The sequence below is a fragment of the Ammospiza caudacuta genome, chromosome 6 (genome assembly GCF_027887145.1).
Source record: "Ammospiza caudacuta isolate bAmmCau1 chromosome 6, bAmmCau1.pri, whole genome shotgun sequence".
Lineage (NCBI taxonomy): Eukaryota > Metazoa > Chordata > Aves > Passeriformes > Passerellidae > Ammospiza > Ammospiza caudacuta.
Window position 1 is genome coordinate 21,679,396 of NC_080598.1, and position 16,825 is coordinate 21,696,220.

General features: G+C 48.4%; 1 protein-coding gene across 2 annotated transcripts in view; it reads right to left on the minus strand.

Annotated features, from left to right (window-relative positions):
* Window positions 1-465: 465 nt before the first annotated feature.
* The window catches only part of LOC131558564 (USP6 N-terminal-like protein), a 76,134-nt gene continuing 59,774 nt past the window's right edge, over window positions 466-16,825 (minus strand). For both annotated transcript variants that reach the window (XM_058806389.1, XM_058806390.1), the window contains 9 exons: window positions 15,757-15,864; window positions 12,641-12,750; window positions 12,007-12,055; window positions 10,828-10,948; window positions 9,867-9,961; window positions 8,293-8,358; window positions 6,804-6,903; window positions 5,443-5,595; window positions 466-5,252 (listed from right to left, as the gene is read on the minus strand). In XM_058806389.1, the coding sequence (XP_058662372.1) occupies window positions 3,913-5,252; window positions 5,443-5,595; window positions 6,804-6,903; window positions 8,293-8,358; window positions 9,867-9,961; window positions 10,828-10,948; window positions 12,007-12,055; window positions 12,641-12,750; window positions 15,757-15,864 (2,142 nt within the window). In that variant the 3' untranslated portion in view covers window positions 466-3,912. The remainder of the gene's footprint in view (window positions 5,253-5,442; window positions 5,596-6,803; window positions 6,904-8,292; window positions 8,359-9,866; window positions 9,962-10,827; window positions 10,949-12,006; window positions 12,056-12,640; window positions 12,751-15,756; window positions 15,865-16,825) is intronic.

A 16,825-nucleotide genomic window follows, 5' to 3' on the forward strand; every position in this document is an offset into this window, starting at 1 on the left:
ACCTCAAAGGCAGCAGTACCATCGTCATCTAAGCCCAGGAAGCCTTGGCTATGAAATCTGGGGTGTGTCAGAGGTACTGCTCACGCACAGCTTTTTAAAATGCATCCTCAGCTGTCAGCAGCACCACCTCACACTCCCAGTGGCTGCTGTAAACGTGACTCAGCTCAGCCCTGACTCATGAGTGTGAGTCGCACCCACCCACCCACCTGCTGTGCCAGGAGCTGTGTCCACCCGCTCCCCCTCCCATCCAGCCTCCCTACACTGCCTACAGGCAGGAAAACAAACTCCAAACACAAAATCTTGGCCAAAACACAAGCTTCAGCAGTGCTGCTGATCAGCAGCTGCGTGTGAGAAGGGATGCTGCCCTTTGCTCAGCTGGGAGAGGATGGTGGTAAGTAGAAAAGAGCATTTTGCTTTCCACTGCTGCCGGGGATGCCTGGATTTAATGACAATAGAAAATCAGGGAGGAAAGCAGAGATGGAGCAGGATGGACCTGTTGCAGCTGAAGCATACACAGTGGATCAAGCTAAAAGTCATCAGGAGAAGACAACCAGTCTTGGTGCAGCTTCTGTTCCTGTAAGAAACCTTGTGGAGTCTGAATTTGTGCTAAACTTCTTTAACCATTATTACTACAACCATGTAAAACACAGCATCGAACACTCCGGACAGTTTGGATCAGCATAAAAAGGAATGATTGACTTTTTTTTTCCAAAAAAAACCTTCCTTTAAAAAAAAACAAACTGAACAAACAAAAAAACAGACATAAAAACTTTTTTTTTTTCTTGAAAGTAATAATTATAATACATTAGAAAGAGTCATGAAAGAAGCGTTCCACGCTGTAAACAAGAAGAGCAAATAAAAAGGAAAGCAGACGGTAGCCAGGCTCTCAAAGTGCATGGCCAAGAAACCCTAACCTCAACCTCTGGCCCCTGCTGGAGCTGGGTCCTGTGGCTCCTGCTCTCTGCCAGTGCTGCAGCCACTCAAAGTGCTCTATCACAAACAAACAACACAAGGAAAAACAAACAACCTAAAAAACCCAAACACACAACGTTGGTCCTTACCTCTGCATGGAAGGCAGCAAGGCCACCATTGTGTCAGGGCTGCAAGGACAAGGATGTGGGGAGCTCCTTTCCCATGTTTGCTCACAGTAAGAGTGGTTTCTGCTGAGGGGTCAAGACTCTTGCAGGGGGCTGGGCAGGGCTGCAAGTGGCTTGGTTAGGTAATTTGTCCTGCTGAGCTGCCACCCTCATCCTGCTCTTTCCCTTCCTATTCCTGCAAAAGAGCTGAGGCTGGGCCATGCTGCTGCAGACCCATCATGGCTGCAGCTTTGTTGCAGCAAGAGGAGACAGACAGGAGTGGGCATCTCCTTGGGGATCATGCATTGATGTGTTCCAGTGAGAGCATCACCCCAAAGACAGCAATGCATGTTGCTGGTGGTTCCCCCAGGCCTGAAGATGACTGAGGACCTTGCTGCTCATTCCCATTAGGGCTTGGAGAGAAAGACAACTCCCACCAGTTTCCCCATCAAAATTCACGTTGAACATCATGCACCAAATGCCATGCAATGAGTACTGTACATTTGACAGCTCTCCAAAATTAGAGCAAACCACCTTTTTAAAATGTTAATACTGCAAAACATCCCAGACACACTGTGTGAGGAGTCTGGGTGCACAAGAAACATGATGTGCGAAGGCTGTGTGCCTGAAATGAGGGAAAATGGGTTAAAACAAGGGGAAAGAGGTCTCAGCTCTTGCATGCGTGATGCTCAGATGCATTAGGAGTCCTGTGTGGGCTTCAAGGAGAGGACAGAGCCCCAAGCTACAGAAGTCAAGATGTGACCAACAGCTCTCAGATGCTTCCTGTTGCTTCCCAGTAAGCTCCTGTGGCCAGTGGACTGCTAGCAAAAGGCAATGGATATCTGTCCTGAAATACTGCTCAGGTATTTTAACGCACAAATAATATTTAACTATGCACAGTTATGGAAAAACATACTCTAAATTAAAAACAATTCAAGCACCATTGTCCTAGAAAGGACCTGTGGTGTCTCAAAACACAAACACTGAACATTCAAAGAGCACTTTTCCTCAAACAGCAATGCTTGACTCCTCACAACACCCCTGCGAGGTAGCTAATAGGGTTTTCCCTGCTCTACAGAGGGAGAGGATGGGCAAGGTTGGAGGCTCAGTGGAAGAAGATGGGGTCTGGGACAGAGCTGGGGTTCCAATGAAAGCTGAGGGTGCTGTGGTCTGGCTGGCTACATCCAAACAAAAATCCAGTGCTCCCTTTGACACTCCCTGCTGCAAACATAAACCACCGCACGTACACAAGGCAAAATAAACCCTGATAAATCACAGAACCATAGAATATGCTGAGCTGGAAGGCATCCACCAGCATCATCAAGTCCAGCTCCTGGAACCCACAAAGTAATTTAGTGGAAGTTTTCTGCTGGGCTTTCAAGTAGGCTTTAGATCAGGTTATGCAACTGAAGCAGCCTTTGAGATATTAAAAAAAAATTAGTTTTCAAAGTCTCCTTAGAACTTAAAGGAGCTTTTGCTCAGGATCTCTGTTGAAGGAATAGGAATCCCACTTGCAGTCCCACCTAAGGTTGCACTTGCAGCTACCCCTTCTGGACAGCAAAGTCAAATCCAGCATATCTGGACTACTTCCTGCTTTTTCACTGATCTGCCTTCCTGATGAAGTCCCTTCTAAGGGTGAAGTAGATACCGGAATCAGAATTTTGGACCAGCTCTTTCTATGAGGTGTCTCCCCAGATCCTTGCACATCTCCAGCCAATGGCCTGGGCTGTGCAGCAGCTGCACCTTGGGATGGGGAGGAGATGGACAGACCTTTAGGACTTAATGCAACTTCCTGTTGTTAATTCTCTGTGGGCTCAACCAGAAGGACTAAGATCAGGTTCTGGGCAATGTGCTCCCCCTTCCCCAATTCCTATGCCCTTTCCACTCTGACACTTAACTTACTCAAAGCAAAAGTGGACTTATCTGCGGCACTGTGATTAGATGCCATCACTCGTCCAGCAGCTGGGTAGTGCAGGCGGGTTTCCTGAGCCAGCAGCCCCTTCTCCTGTCTGAGGAACAGAAAGGCAGCGAGCCTGCTCGCTGTGCTGGCCCTGGGAAGGAAAGGCCAACAGAAAGGGCACTCGGCCCAAGAGACCAGGCTCCACCTTCATCACTGTCCTTGTCACCCTGAGAACCTGGGAAAGGACCACTCTGCTGGCAGCCCCCCACTGGGCTGACACCAAGGAGATGTCCAAGGGACTCAGCAGCTGTTAAATCTGTCCTCCTAAACACCATCCACTACGGCAGCAGGAGCCAGATACAGCTGGGCACTGCTTTGTGGAATTGCATAGAGGGGGCAGCGGGCTGCCTGTGTCCTGCCAGGATGCCATGGCACTGCCTGGAAATTCTGCTGCCTACAACTGCAGGTCTGGGAAATGAAATAAAGATCTATTGCTACAAAGGCCTTTGAAAGCAATGCTGTAGCTGCGCCGATGGGGCATTGTAAAGAAAGCGTTTCGGATTCCGACACCTTATGCCTGCTTGCTTGGTCGTGGGTTCCCACAGACAGGAGCAGGAGAAAACACGCAACGAACTCACCAGCCCTGCCCCTTCCCCCAAGTGATGAGACTTGGGGAGCTTTGAAGAGCAAAAACTGAAAGCATTTTCCAATTTGTCCATAGGAAACATGCAAATCCAATCTGCTGGTGTCTCCTAGTGCTGGCGGCCACCGCTTCATCTCCTCACTGGGCACTCGTACCAAAGCACAGCGTGACGTGCGATGGTGCTGTGCTGTAACCCTGACAGCCCTGCTGACAGAAGGGAATCCTGTAAATGGGGCAAGGGTGCTTCTCCAGAACCCACTTCTTCTCCCTTAACTTCCCCTTCCCCATCCCCACTAAAACGTCACCGATTTGGGCAGCTTTGCCAGGGAAGGAGAGCCTGAAAGGAAACTGTTCTCTGAGCGGGATTTGGCAACCTGTGGTGGTAATTTTGGTTTGGGGCTCAGTGGGGGTCGTGGGGCTTTCAGTGCATTTAATGGTTTCTGGAGGCTTTTCTGGACCTCTGCCTCCTCTGGGTCCAGCATAAGAAGTGGTGGCATGGAGGTGGTAGGCAGAGGATGTCCAGTCTCTGACAAAGGTAATGCCACCTGCTTTCTGTTCAAGAAGTCCTGCTCTGTCGCATGGGCCAGGTGGAGGGGAGTGGTGGTTTTGATAACGACATAGGGGCTGTTCCCTTCCACCACAGGGGACGGTGCCCGCTGGGTGGGGCAGCCCTCGGTCAGCCCTGCTGCCTCCGGCTCTCTGCTGGACAAGATGGGCACACTGCCCCCTGCCTGCCTGTGCGCGGGCAGCACGGCCTCGGGCCAGCGCGTGCTGCTGGTGGCACTGCCCAGCCCATTGTGCTGCAGGCTGAGGAGCTCCCCTGTGGATGCAGCTTTGGATGCCGAGTGCTTCAGGCCCATTTTGTACGGCAGCACCGCCCTGCAGTGCCTGTCATCCGCCGCCTCCTCCCCGCGCTCGCTCTCAGGGGAGCCATGGCTCTGTGATGTTTGGGACAGCTGCTGGCAGCCGGCTGGCAGAGGATAGGGGGCTGCTTCGAGCACTGTGCCTCTGCTCAGGGAAGATGCCTGTTCTCCTGCTGGCAGGGCAGCAGAGTTTGGCTGCCATGCTGCCTGGTCCTGTTCTCCTGCTGGCAGGGCAGAGGGATTTGGCTGCCACGCTGCCTGGTCCGTAGCAGAAGGCTCAGCGGTGCTGGAGTTGGGAGGAGCCAGCCTGTTTTGGAGAGAGGAGTCTAAGGAGCTGTGCTCAGCTGGGGCATGGAGGGAGACTCCATGGTCCACCACGGCACAGCCAGGAGCAAGAAGGGGCTGCTCTGGAGGCAGGACCGTGGGCAGGAGGTGTTGCTGGGCCTGTGTCTCGCTTGCCTTCAGAAGAGATGATGGCTGCCCGTCCATGATGGGCTCCACCTGACCTTCCTCATCCGGTGGTCTCCCACCCAAAACAGGCGCGTTCGTTGCTTCAGCTGCTTCACTACCCTGGAAGGTGAGAATCCTCGCTTCCACCACTGTCATTCCTCCTGGTGTGCCAGGAACTCTGTCGGTTTGGGGCTCCCTGTCTGGAGTGCACTCACCCACCTGGCCATTCTGGCCATTGGCTGCTGTGTTTTCCTTTATGGCTACTGGGTTGAGGGAGAGCTCCAGGCCCAGGGGTTTCCTTGGAAACTCCTCAGGCTTTGCTGCATTGGAAGCAGAGAAAACAAAATAAAACCCAAACTATGCATCAGTTTATGTTTGCATGGCCTGAATGTAAGGAAGACAGGTGCTTCCACACAACAGGTACCAGCCCCTCTGGGCTGCCCTGGCTCCCAGCCACACCAGTGGGATGCTCTGGTCCCTGCTGGGCTGCCCACCTTCCCCTCTACCCACCTGGTGGGGGCAGGTCAAACTTCATCTTTCGCAGTTCGGTCATTGACACCTGCAGCTGCTCGATGACAGCATCGTCCTCATACTGCAGAGAAGCAGCAATTTTCTCCTGAAGAAATTCACGTAAATCTTCCAGTGTCATCTTCAGCAAGCGCTCTGGGGGATGGGAGAAAGGAGTAATGGCAGTGGCACAGACAAATTTCAGGGTAGCACAAGTGTGGGTTACACCATGCTTTGGTTTTATGTGGGATTCTGTTGCTGTTCCCATTCCACAGTGGGGACAGCCTGAATGCTTCTGCCTCTCTCCCACCTTCCCACTATTGCTCAGGGTCATCAATACATGTATATATCCATGCCACCTGAGCAGTAGTTTCCCAGTGGCAGGACAATGGCAGGGCTGGAGCTGTGCTGATGAGGATGCAGGGTTCAGACCATTTCTGGAAGTTCTCACCAATGCCTCTAGGAGGAGGAAAAGCTCCATGAGACAGGCCCGAAGCATCAGGCTGAACAGCCACTGGCGGCAGCTGCCACCACCAGCTGAGGATGCCAACCTGCACCAGCAGGCAGGGAAGCAGGAAGAGGCACTGGCCCTTCCAAAGGTTGCAGACAGGGATGGGATACAGGCAAAAATACAGGTTGTAGGAAGAGATGTCAACCCACACTACACATTCCTCAGGGAGGTGAGATTTTCCAACCAAACTGAAACATCTGCTTGCCTGCCAGTTTCTCATTTTCTGCAGACAAATAGGATACTTCAAGATTTATTTATGGATAGCCTGTTCTTCATTTAAATGAGAGAAGAACAGGGTGGCTGTTTGCAGAAGCCAACACATGCAGTCCCATAAATTCTGCTGCCCAAAGGTTCTCATCACACACTCCTGCCCCAGATGAAGGCCAAAAGAGTGACACAACAAGACTATCAATTTATGGGAGTGAAGGGGTTCAAGTTACAAAGATCTCGAGGTAGAAACATCACTGCCTTAGTGTTATGCAAGACAACCAGGTTTTGATCATTTTAGAAGTGTATTAGTGGACTTACTTGTCCCTCTACAGACTTTTCAGTTGAGTCACCACATAGTTCTGCAGACAGATGGGCTGCTGTCTGTATTGCCCCTAAAAGCAATTTGTGGGGCACAGTACATAGGAAGAGGCAGCAGGGAGCATTTCAGGTGTGGTTTCTGTGTGCTGAGCACAGCAAAAACCTTGTGGCATCTCCTTTCCTCCCCTGGACTGTGCCTTTTGTGGCCAGTGCAAGGCACCAAGAGGCTGGAAGTGGCCAGCAGGGCTTTTCAGGTCAGCAGCACAAGGGTGGCCCAGCACAGTGGCACCAGAGCCACAGGGGATGCAATCAGGTGGGACCTTACTTTTGTGCAGTTTGAGGATGGTGTAAGCCATGGCCGTCAGCACGCGCTCCCCTTCCAGGATGTAGATATCCCACAGCCGCAAGGTCAGCGTGAATGGGGTCTGTTCCAAACACACAGACAAGTCACAAATGGCATGATGAAACAGAGGCTGCTGCCATCACTGCATCACCTTGCACCAAATCACAAAACAGGGCTAGGCTTTGCAAGTCAGGAATTCATCTAAAACACAAAAATATCTTTTATCATCTATGGCTTTGCCTTAAAGCTAATGAACTTGGGTGGCTGGGGAAATACTTAAAACCCATCCATGAATGCAGAAAAAAGAGAAACTTCCCTCATAAGCATGCTAGCATGCGGATAACCCCTACCCTAGAGAGAGTACCATCATCTTTCAGCCTTGTGAGCACAAAAAACAACTCCTGTATCCATCCAGATTTCCCAAAAGGGCTATTTATGGGATAGGTCTGAAAACCCAATGATGCATCACTAAGCATTAAAAAAATCATTCATCTGGTGTCCAAAGAAGAGGTTTTTCTTATATACAGGCTTATTTCTGCCTGCTAAAAATACCTCTGAAAAAGGTTTTAATTTGCACCTAGACCCAGTCTGACAAACAGGATTGAACTGATGTCCAAAGTGACGAAGCAGCCCATACCTCCCACCAAAGATCTAAGGTACCTCACCAACACAGAAATTAATATTAATCCTACTGAAATGTTTAGGTTCTAATTTAGGATACTGCACAGACTCTCCAGAGTTTGGCACAACTGACCATTGCAGCTTTTACCACATGCTACTGCAGTTAAAGGGATTTTGCATTTTATACAGCTTTCCATGGCAAAAGCAGCGAGTTCCCTCTCGAGGGGAAGGAGCCATCCACTGTTTTATAGAAGACAGGGCAGCAGAAAATTGAGACTGGAGCACACAGATGTCCTAAATATCAGCAAATCTGGACATTGCATTCAAGTCCAGTAAGCACAATGCTGATCCTAAAAATAAAGTAGTCTTGGCTCAGGACTAGCAAATTAGCTCTGGACGAAGTAGGGTAATTTTCTCTCACTTCCACCTTTCCAGTCCCAATCCACTCCTTTGCCTGCGGCTGCTGCACTGCTATTTGTCAAGGTTTGTGCCCCCATCTCTTCTTCTTTCTATGTTGTCTCCAGAGCCAAAGTGAGGTTAATTGCCTTTGCAGCAGTGCCAGTGGGCAAGAGAAAGATCTCTCCTGACTCTGAAGTTTGTACTGCTGATGCTGAGCCATCTCCCTGCAACTGCTTGTGATGAGGCAGCAGGAATTGGCTTCTCATCAGTGACATGCAGTTATTTTTACCTTCTCCCTTATTAATTTTTTTCCTTTATGAGAGTGTGCATAATATCCCACCTTATAAAATATTAACAGCTTCTTCAAAGTATAAGATTTACAAAAAAACACAGGCAGATTAAGCACACATGCAAACAGGAGCGCAGCAAAAAACCCCCAGAGCATCCTCACCCGGTCAATGAAACACTGCAGGAACCACTTGGTTGTGTAAATCCCAGTGGTCATCTGCTCCTTGTCCTGGGGGAAGAGAGCAAAGACAGGCATTTCACCAGGCTGGTTACTGGAGGTTCAAGCGGCTCATAAGGCTTTGGGGGAGGTTAGTTGGTTGGATTACTTATTCTGGGATGTGAGTGCAGGATTTGGCTGTGGTTGATCTCCCAAGAAAGCCCCTGCTTTACACACCAGTGCTGAAGCCCTGCTTTGGTCCTTTGCCCAAGACATCCACCGAACCTGGTCCTCGATGTGGCCAGACTTCAGCCATAGTATTGGAAAGGGATTTCTGGGAGAAGCTTTTCTGGCCTAATACCTACTCCAGGGATTTATAAAAACCTTCCAGGAACTCAAACCACTCCTGCAGACTACCATTTTTGTTTCCATAGCAATTCCCATGTGAGCCTCTTGGAGCACAGTCAAGGCAGCTTTGGAAGCTCCACCTGGTTTACATGGCATGGCTGCTGCAGGAGCAGGACAGCCTGACAGGCTAAGGAAAACTCTTAAAAACCCCACCATCACCACCTTGGTCTAACATTTCTCCATCTGGTGCCCAGTGCTGGCATGTGTGCAGAGCTGACGTGACCTCTGCTGCAAAGCCAATGAAGCAATGGGGATGGGAAGAGAAAGAAGCCCATGGGATGAATGGCCAGCTCCAGCCTTTGCTTCTGCCTGGTGCTGTGCAACTGCAAGCCTGGAGAGCCTTCAGGAGCAGGAGGAATGAGCAGCTTTCTGAGTTATTCCCATCCCCTCCTCTGCCCATGACTATAATTAAGTGAAAACCTATCATGGCTCTGTTTCACTTTTACAGCCATTTGCAGCATGAAGCAAGAGCTGTGCAGATGATGGTAATACAAACACCTTTTGCTGGAGATGGGGGCTACCAAAGCTCTTGGGAGTGTAAGAGAACTTTAGGAGTCTGGCCACTGAACACCAGCTGTCTACACCAAATGCAAAGGGGGGCAAGGCAAAAGGAAAAGAAAGGGAGAGAGCAGGTGCAGTAAAATAGTGGCCTGGACATAAGACTGGAGTTGGTGTGCCCTGCAGATGCTCCTGCAGCCACCAAATGGGCCTGTATCATCTGCTGGAGAGAAAAGCAACTGGACATGCCCAAGCAACAAAACACCCAGCAAATCTTATGTGCCTCCTGACTTAAAACAACAGCAAAGCACTTGGAGCTAATAATTACTGAAATAAGACTCCAGACAGACCAGCATCAGCCTTTGGGCCTTGCAGCTGGTGCAAGCACACAGTCCAGCCACACTGCTCCAGGCTCTGTAAGCCTTCCTGGCTCTCCTGGGAAGCCTTTACATTTTAGCAGTCCTTCCACTAATGATGATCAGCAAGCAAATGATTACCATTCACCTTAGCAAGATTTGGGCAACCCGTTTAATAAATGCCTGCCTCTGCAGCTGAAGCAGTCCTGTATGGTTAGAAATATGTTCAGCTGTGCATCTGTCTGGCAGAACACTATATGAACTGCTTTTTCATTAAAATGTGGCATTATTATAGGAAGACTGACAGTAAAGAGATACCATGTGCTTCTTCAGTTTGGGGAACAGTTTGTTTAAAATTTGCTCGTGGTGGGCTTGAAACCTCTGCAGCTTTGGGAATCCAGGAATGAAAAAACCTTAACAAGAAAAGACAAGAGAAATAAAAAAGAAATCAGGTAAGCTCTGCAGCAGGGACAGGGATAGCCTGATTCTCTATAAACACATCTCTTGCATCACCTGTTGAAGTTGGCTGAACAACAGGGTGCCCAGCTACCTCCTTTTCACCCTCCTTTCCAGAGATCACCCCTCACCCCATCTGGGCAACAGGACCCTCAGACCAAGCCCAGCTGGTCCTTCTCACCCAGCTCCCACTGCCTGCCTGCGACTTGGCTTGGCCAAGAGCTCTCCAAACACACCTCAGTGCTTACCAAGGTTCAGAGAAAAGCTGAAGATGTTTGAACACCACAAGCATGTTCATTGCCCTGTAATCTAGTGGGACACATATTTAAGACTGTCCAAAGTTATCAAGCCATAAGGTTTAGCTCTCTGCCCATGAAATAAGCCTCTGTGCATAGATTACTGCTAACCACAAGTAAGATGAAAGGATCTCTAATGTGTTTGAAGTAAAATAATACATCACACATTTAGTGGAATTACATCTACATTTAGCGTGGATACTCTTGGATGTACTTCTGTGAGACTTATAAACTCATAACCTTGAGTTAATTGATTGCCAAGGGCAAGGAACCCTGGAGGCAGGACAGCACTTCTGTGAAAGTGTTAATTACTGAGCACTAAAGCTCAAGTGGATAAAACTCAGGTTTTTTTGATAAGAGCTTGTCTGCCTCCAAGAGTGAAGTTCAGCTCCCCAGTCAGACTGCACAAGTAGTTAAACCTCACCCACTTTAATTAAACCAACATGTAAGGAGAAACAAAGCTCTGCCGACCAAACTGAACAACGTTGCCTTGCTGTGGCAGACACCCTGGCCCAGCCCAGCCTTACCGTGCATGGCGTGGCGCTGGTTGGTGAGCAGCTGCGCCAGCGCCCAGAACGCATCCTCTTCGTTCAGGTACATCAGGAGGATGGCTGCAATCTGGCTCATCCCTTGGCAATAGCTCACTTCCTGCAACAGTCAACAGGGGCACATGTGCTGCCATGCTGGCAGAGCCTACTATAATGCTAAAGCTGCCTGTACTTCCCTCTCCTCTTCCAAGGTCTGTCCCATTTCAAAGTCTTTACTGTTTATGTCCAAATTCACAGCTCCCATATCTACCACGTCACTGACTCATGGAGTAGTTTGGGCTGGAAAAGGACCTTTGAAGATTATCTCATCCAACCCTCCTCAGGGACAGCTTCCACCAGACCAGGTTGCTCAAAACCCCATGCAAACAGACTTTGAACACTTCCAGGACAGGGCATCCACAACTTCTCTGAGCAATTATTTCCATGCCTCACCATTTTAAAAAATGTTTTCCTTATGGTAAATCTATCTTTGGGATGACAAACAGCATGTGGCTCCAATGCTGTTTTGCATTCCTTCAGCCATATGAGCACTGAAGTAATTAAACAGTAAATAAATCTGGTAAACATTTATCTGGCATGAGGGAGGCTCCTTGACTAACCCCCTGAGCATCTTCTAACTGTCCCCTCTTGGAGGTGGAGACAGTAGGTTCAGCTGCTAATTTCAGCTTATTCTGCCTGTATCCTTCAGCTAAAAATTACTGGTTTGTTGTAGTAAATGAGTGTTTTCAACAAGGATACCATTTGGTGTAAGACGAGAAGTCAGAAACATGACAGACTGCCAGAAAACTAGTGTTGCTGAAAAGCCAAAGGGCAATCCCTTGTTCTTTGCTGACACTCTAAATCTGCCAGATGTCATTTACCAGGTGACAAAATGAACAAGGGAATGAAACAACTGTGGAAAGATTCTTGTGCTGCCAGAGATTCTTGCAGGTCTCTGTACAACCCACTACTAGGACTTAAAATTGGAATTACCACTGGCTAAATAAGTGTGTGTTTATTACATATATTTACACGTGAAAATATGTATGTCTACACAAATACACACATACATAAAGCTTTTCTTTAAATCTTTACACACACACACATATATACACACACACATATATAAATATATAAAGCACAATGCTCTTCATGTTAACTGGAGTTACTACTACTTACAGTATTATAAACCGAGTATGCTGACAGGACGTGGAAGAGTGCCTGTTGCCTGGGGAGAAAGAAGAATTTTAAAACACCTGAGCATGAGGTCTCCCGCTTCATGAACACACCAGTACATACACACAGAGAGCAAAGATTCTGAAAACACCCAACCAGCTGGTACTCAACACTTTTGCAAGGAGCAGGGCTCACAGAACCAGAAAGCTTGTTCCTTGGAGACTGGGAAGGGCAGCCAGGTATGACTTACCCCAGTGACAAAGTCACTTGGTCAAACCTCTCCAACCCAATCTGTCATGAAGACCCCATCCCTCCCAGATCCTGATGGGCCCACCTCCCATCATCCCAGCCATCCCAAACCAAGCCTTCTGCAACTGTGAGCCTTGGGGGACAAGGCACTGCAACAGGCTGTTGCTTGGCTCAAGAACTGGTGCTGAGCCTGCTCCAGTGTGGACCTCTCTGAAGAAAGAATCAGCAGCCCAGCACCTGTGGGTCACACTGTGTGGTGATGGTTTGAGGAGAAGGCAAAGATGGCTTTGCTCTGAGCCAGGGGACTGCTGGCTGCTGATCCAGCTCATCCCTCACACATGCACTGGCAGGACTGCCCATATGAGCCACAGACACCTTCCATACTCACTTCACTCCGTAGCGCTCCCGGAACATGATGTGGTTTCGGAAGGTGCGGTTAACATCCAAATCTATCTGCTTGATTTCCGATGAAAAACTCTTGGCTTGTTCTTTCATTTGCTGGAAGGGAGAGGGGCAGACAAGAGGCAGGAATCAGACACCATCTCAGCCTGTACCTCTCGCCATCAGGGAGAAGGCAGGATTCCTGCTGCAGGAGTGGCAGCCTGGGAGCTGCACAGAGCTATCCAGAGCAGGGGACATTGCTGTCCTGCAGTGAGCAATGAACTGCAGCTTGGAGGTGAGCCCCTGAGCCCTTGTCTGTGCTGCTAGCCCAGGGAGAAGGGGATGACCCTACACTCACATCCTAAGAAAGCAGCAGCTGTCAACCCAGCCTTCGAGCCTTCACCCATCTTCCAATGCAGATACTGAGTTTTCAGAATCTAAAACCTTTACAATTCAATTCCACTCTCATTTATTTTGATTTCTTTGCCTGGCTGGCTGTCATAAAGCATTGAGAGCTCTGTTGATCCTTAAGGAACCAATACACAGATGTACACAGCACTGTCAGCTTTTCAGAAGCTCAAACATAATAAAGCCCAAACTGTTATGACAGACTCTGTGATCTCCAACTACTACTTTCCCTGAAGAAGAGAGTCATCTTTAGTTTAAGGAGTTTCCACCAGGAGAGCAATCCTGGAATATTCTCTTGGGCTGGTACAAATTTTAAGAAACTGGCAGAGTCTAGAACAGAAGCTAAACTCAAAGCCAAGAATCCCCATGTTCCCACCAGGCTGGCAAATCATTTAAGGCAGCATCACACAGTAAAAGGATTTAAGTCCACTGCAAAAGAATGGAAATTCAAATGAAAGTTTACGACTACCTCATCCAACTGTGCTCTCAGAGACTCAAGATGAAGACGTTCCATGGACAAATCTCATGGCAGTCCCATCTGCAACCCACCATTCAGCTCTGTACTGCAGGCAAGGACCACTATGCTATAGCTAAGCATCTCATCTCACAGCCTTTAGATACCACCAGTGATCATGCCCTCCTCCTTTAATGTCTCCAGAGTTAACTGCAGGAAGAAAATACATTTTGTGACTGTCCTCAGGCACACTGAGATTCCCCAGCAGATTGGAGGCAGCAGAGATGAGCAGCAAGCCCAATTTGCCTTGAGCCCAGGGTCAGGATCCCTCCTGGCTCACAGAGGAGACAGAAAATAGAACATCTGCACAGATACTTATCATCTGCTCCAGCAGCTGCCATCCAATGAATGCTTATCAGCCTGACACCAGGCACCTCCAGGCTGCTGTTGACCTCCCAAGGTGGCCACATCAGCTCTGGTGAACAGCAGAAGGTCATTAGCACCCACATGTGTCCAGCACAGCCAACACTTTGGATGATCACAGCATCTTGGGAATATTAACTTCAACCTTGAAAGCAGCTGTATGGAGGAGCAATAGTAAAGGGGCTATTTTGAATTATTGCCTACACAGGACAAGTGAGGATAAAGTGGTAATGGAATGAAGATCTGATGAACAACATAGTTTCCCTGCTGTAAATAGTGAGGTCTCTGTATTCTATGGCTCCTTGCCCTCTATAAAGCAGACAGACTACCTGAGAGAATATGACTATTCATGTGCACTGGGTCACTTCAGTTCAAATTTTCCTGCTAAAGGCCCTCTTGTTTTCCCTGCCAGAACAACACAGAAATTTCCCAAAGTAAATAACTTACTTTGGGTATTTTTAAATCATTGCACATGAATGGCAGGTAGGTCACACAGGACTTTGTCATCTCCATGCACCCAGGAGGCTTTACTAATTGTGCAGACATTAAAAAAGAAACACAAGATGGGTTATTCTCCTTTTTTCCCTAATGTAAATAACCTGGGAGCTCCACAGATGCTCTGTTAGCTCATTAGTGCTGCAAGCTGGTGGCAGAGCAGAGGCTAGAAAGCTGGAAGTCCCATTCCAAAGACCTTGTGCAAAGCAGTGGGTAAAAGCCAGGATGCCTCTGTTCTGCCCCATGGCCAATGTTTCTCCTGCTGCCTTCTCAAGCTCCCCTCAAGGACCCTCTGGCTGCAGCTAATAAATCCTGGGGAGGTAGAGCATCACACCTACATGAAAAGCAAGTGTGGAATGTCCCATGGTAGCCTTCAGGCTTTTGTGCCATGGGCTATACACCAGGGAGAAATGGGGCGGCCTTGGAACCAGTTTCTTCAGGGCACAAGTCTGAGGCTGAGGCTTAGTCCCTTCTTGAAAGCAAAACCCCTCATCCAGGACCTGCACTGAGCTTCTCCTGGAGGAAATTAGGGGAGAGCTAATTACTGGTGGCAGGCAGCACCAAAGAAGAGGTAGATTAAGATGATCTTGAAGAGGGTTTGCATCCAGCAAAGCCTATTAGCCCTGAAGCTCCTGTTTATCGCAGACCCCTCTGGAGCACAGATAACTCCTTGTGACTTTCATTTGTTTGGATTGCTTCCCTGCCTGTGTAGCACAGCTTTGAGGGAGGGAGCACAATTTTAATCTGCATGCTGGGAGAGCCTCCTTATCTGTGCTTAGTGTGGTGAGCCCAGCCTGCCTTCCCCCAGCCCCTGCATGTGCCTCCATCCCCACGGCACCTTGCCAGTAACATCCACACTTGGCCAGCAATAATAAGTGTTAGCATCACCCTGCTTAATGGGCAGGGAATTTTAGAAACACCTGTTGGAAGCAGCACTCAGCCTCCTGCCTCTGAAAAATAACTGTCTTCACAACACCTTGATCCTCACCCTGGTACATGATGCAAAATAAATCATAACATAGGCTTGGAAAATAAGTTAATTATTCACCAAGGGCTTCCCTATGCTGCCTATGGAAAGCCTCCCCTCACTCTTCCCTGCATCTTTCTCTAAAGAAGCAGTAACGCTGACAGCAGCTTTGCTCCCAGCTTCCAGCAGAATAAATGGAAACAGCATATTATAGAAAGCAGCCAACTATCATGCTAGAAGACTCCAGCTTAATATAAACCCACGGACAAAGAGTTGATACCCTTTGCATTTTCAGTCCTCACCAAACCAGCTTCATCAACCAATCTAATCTCCCTATCATCCTTCTCCTGCTGTCTTTGGCAGGTAGAGCTCATACCTCGTATTTTCCTTCATTCTCCTTCTTCATCTTCTCAACATCCAGCAGAAGTGACCAGACCTGGCCTCGCACCTGAAGCGGGATCCCTTTGTACACACGCCGGCACATCTGCAGGGAGGAAAACATGTGCAAGGTTAGCTGGGTCCTGCTGGTGGCAAACACATTTTCTGCACGGTTTGCTGCTGCAGATAATCAGCCATCTGAGCAGACACCCCAGGCAATCATTTGCTCTTCCTGTGCTGGCACAGAGAGGGCATCTCCGATCTGATGGATGAGCTGAGTATCTGCACCCATCAAAGACAACTGTTAGTCAAAATCACAGAACCAGAGAATCATAGAAAAGTTTGGTTGAAAGGGACCTTACAGATCATCTAGTTCCAACACCCTTGCCAAGCACAGGGACACTTTTCACTACACCAGTCTGCTCCTAATCCCATCCAGCCTGAACCTTGAACATTTCCAGGGATGGGGCATCCACAGCTTCTCTGGACAACCTGTGCCAGTGCCTCACCACCCTCACAGTGAAGAATTCCTTCTTTACATGTAATCTAAACCTGCCCTCTTTTAGTTTAAAACTGTAGCCTCTTGTCCTATCACTATCTGCCTGTGTAAAAAGTCATTCTCCCTTGTTTTTACAAGCCCCCTTTAAGTACTGGAAGACCACACTGAGGTCTCCTCAGAGCTTTCTCTTCTTCAGACTGACCAACTCAACATGTCTTCATAGGAGAGAGGTCTTTGTTCACTTCATCTCACAGATGCTTCTTCCCTTTTTCTTGTAATAAAGCCCCCATTAAATTTCAGTGGAAAACAGAAAAGAAATAAAAAAAGCTTTTTTTTTCCATTGCTGACTACTTCCATTAAAAAAAAAGCTTCATAAGAAAGAAAAATATCTTCCTCTCAATACTTTCCTTCCTTTCATTCATCCCACCTCTGAAATGCCTTGCAGCTGCACTACAAAACCCACAGTAGCACTCCTCCAGATTCCTGAGCAACCTTGGGTACACTGAAGGACCTGTAGCACATGCCCAAGCTCCAGTCATGGAGGATATTTATGCTGCCTTATGGTGCT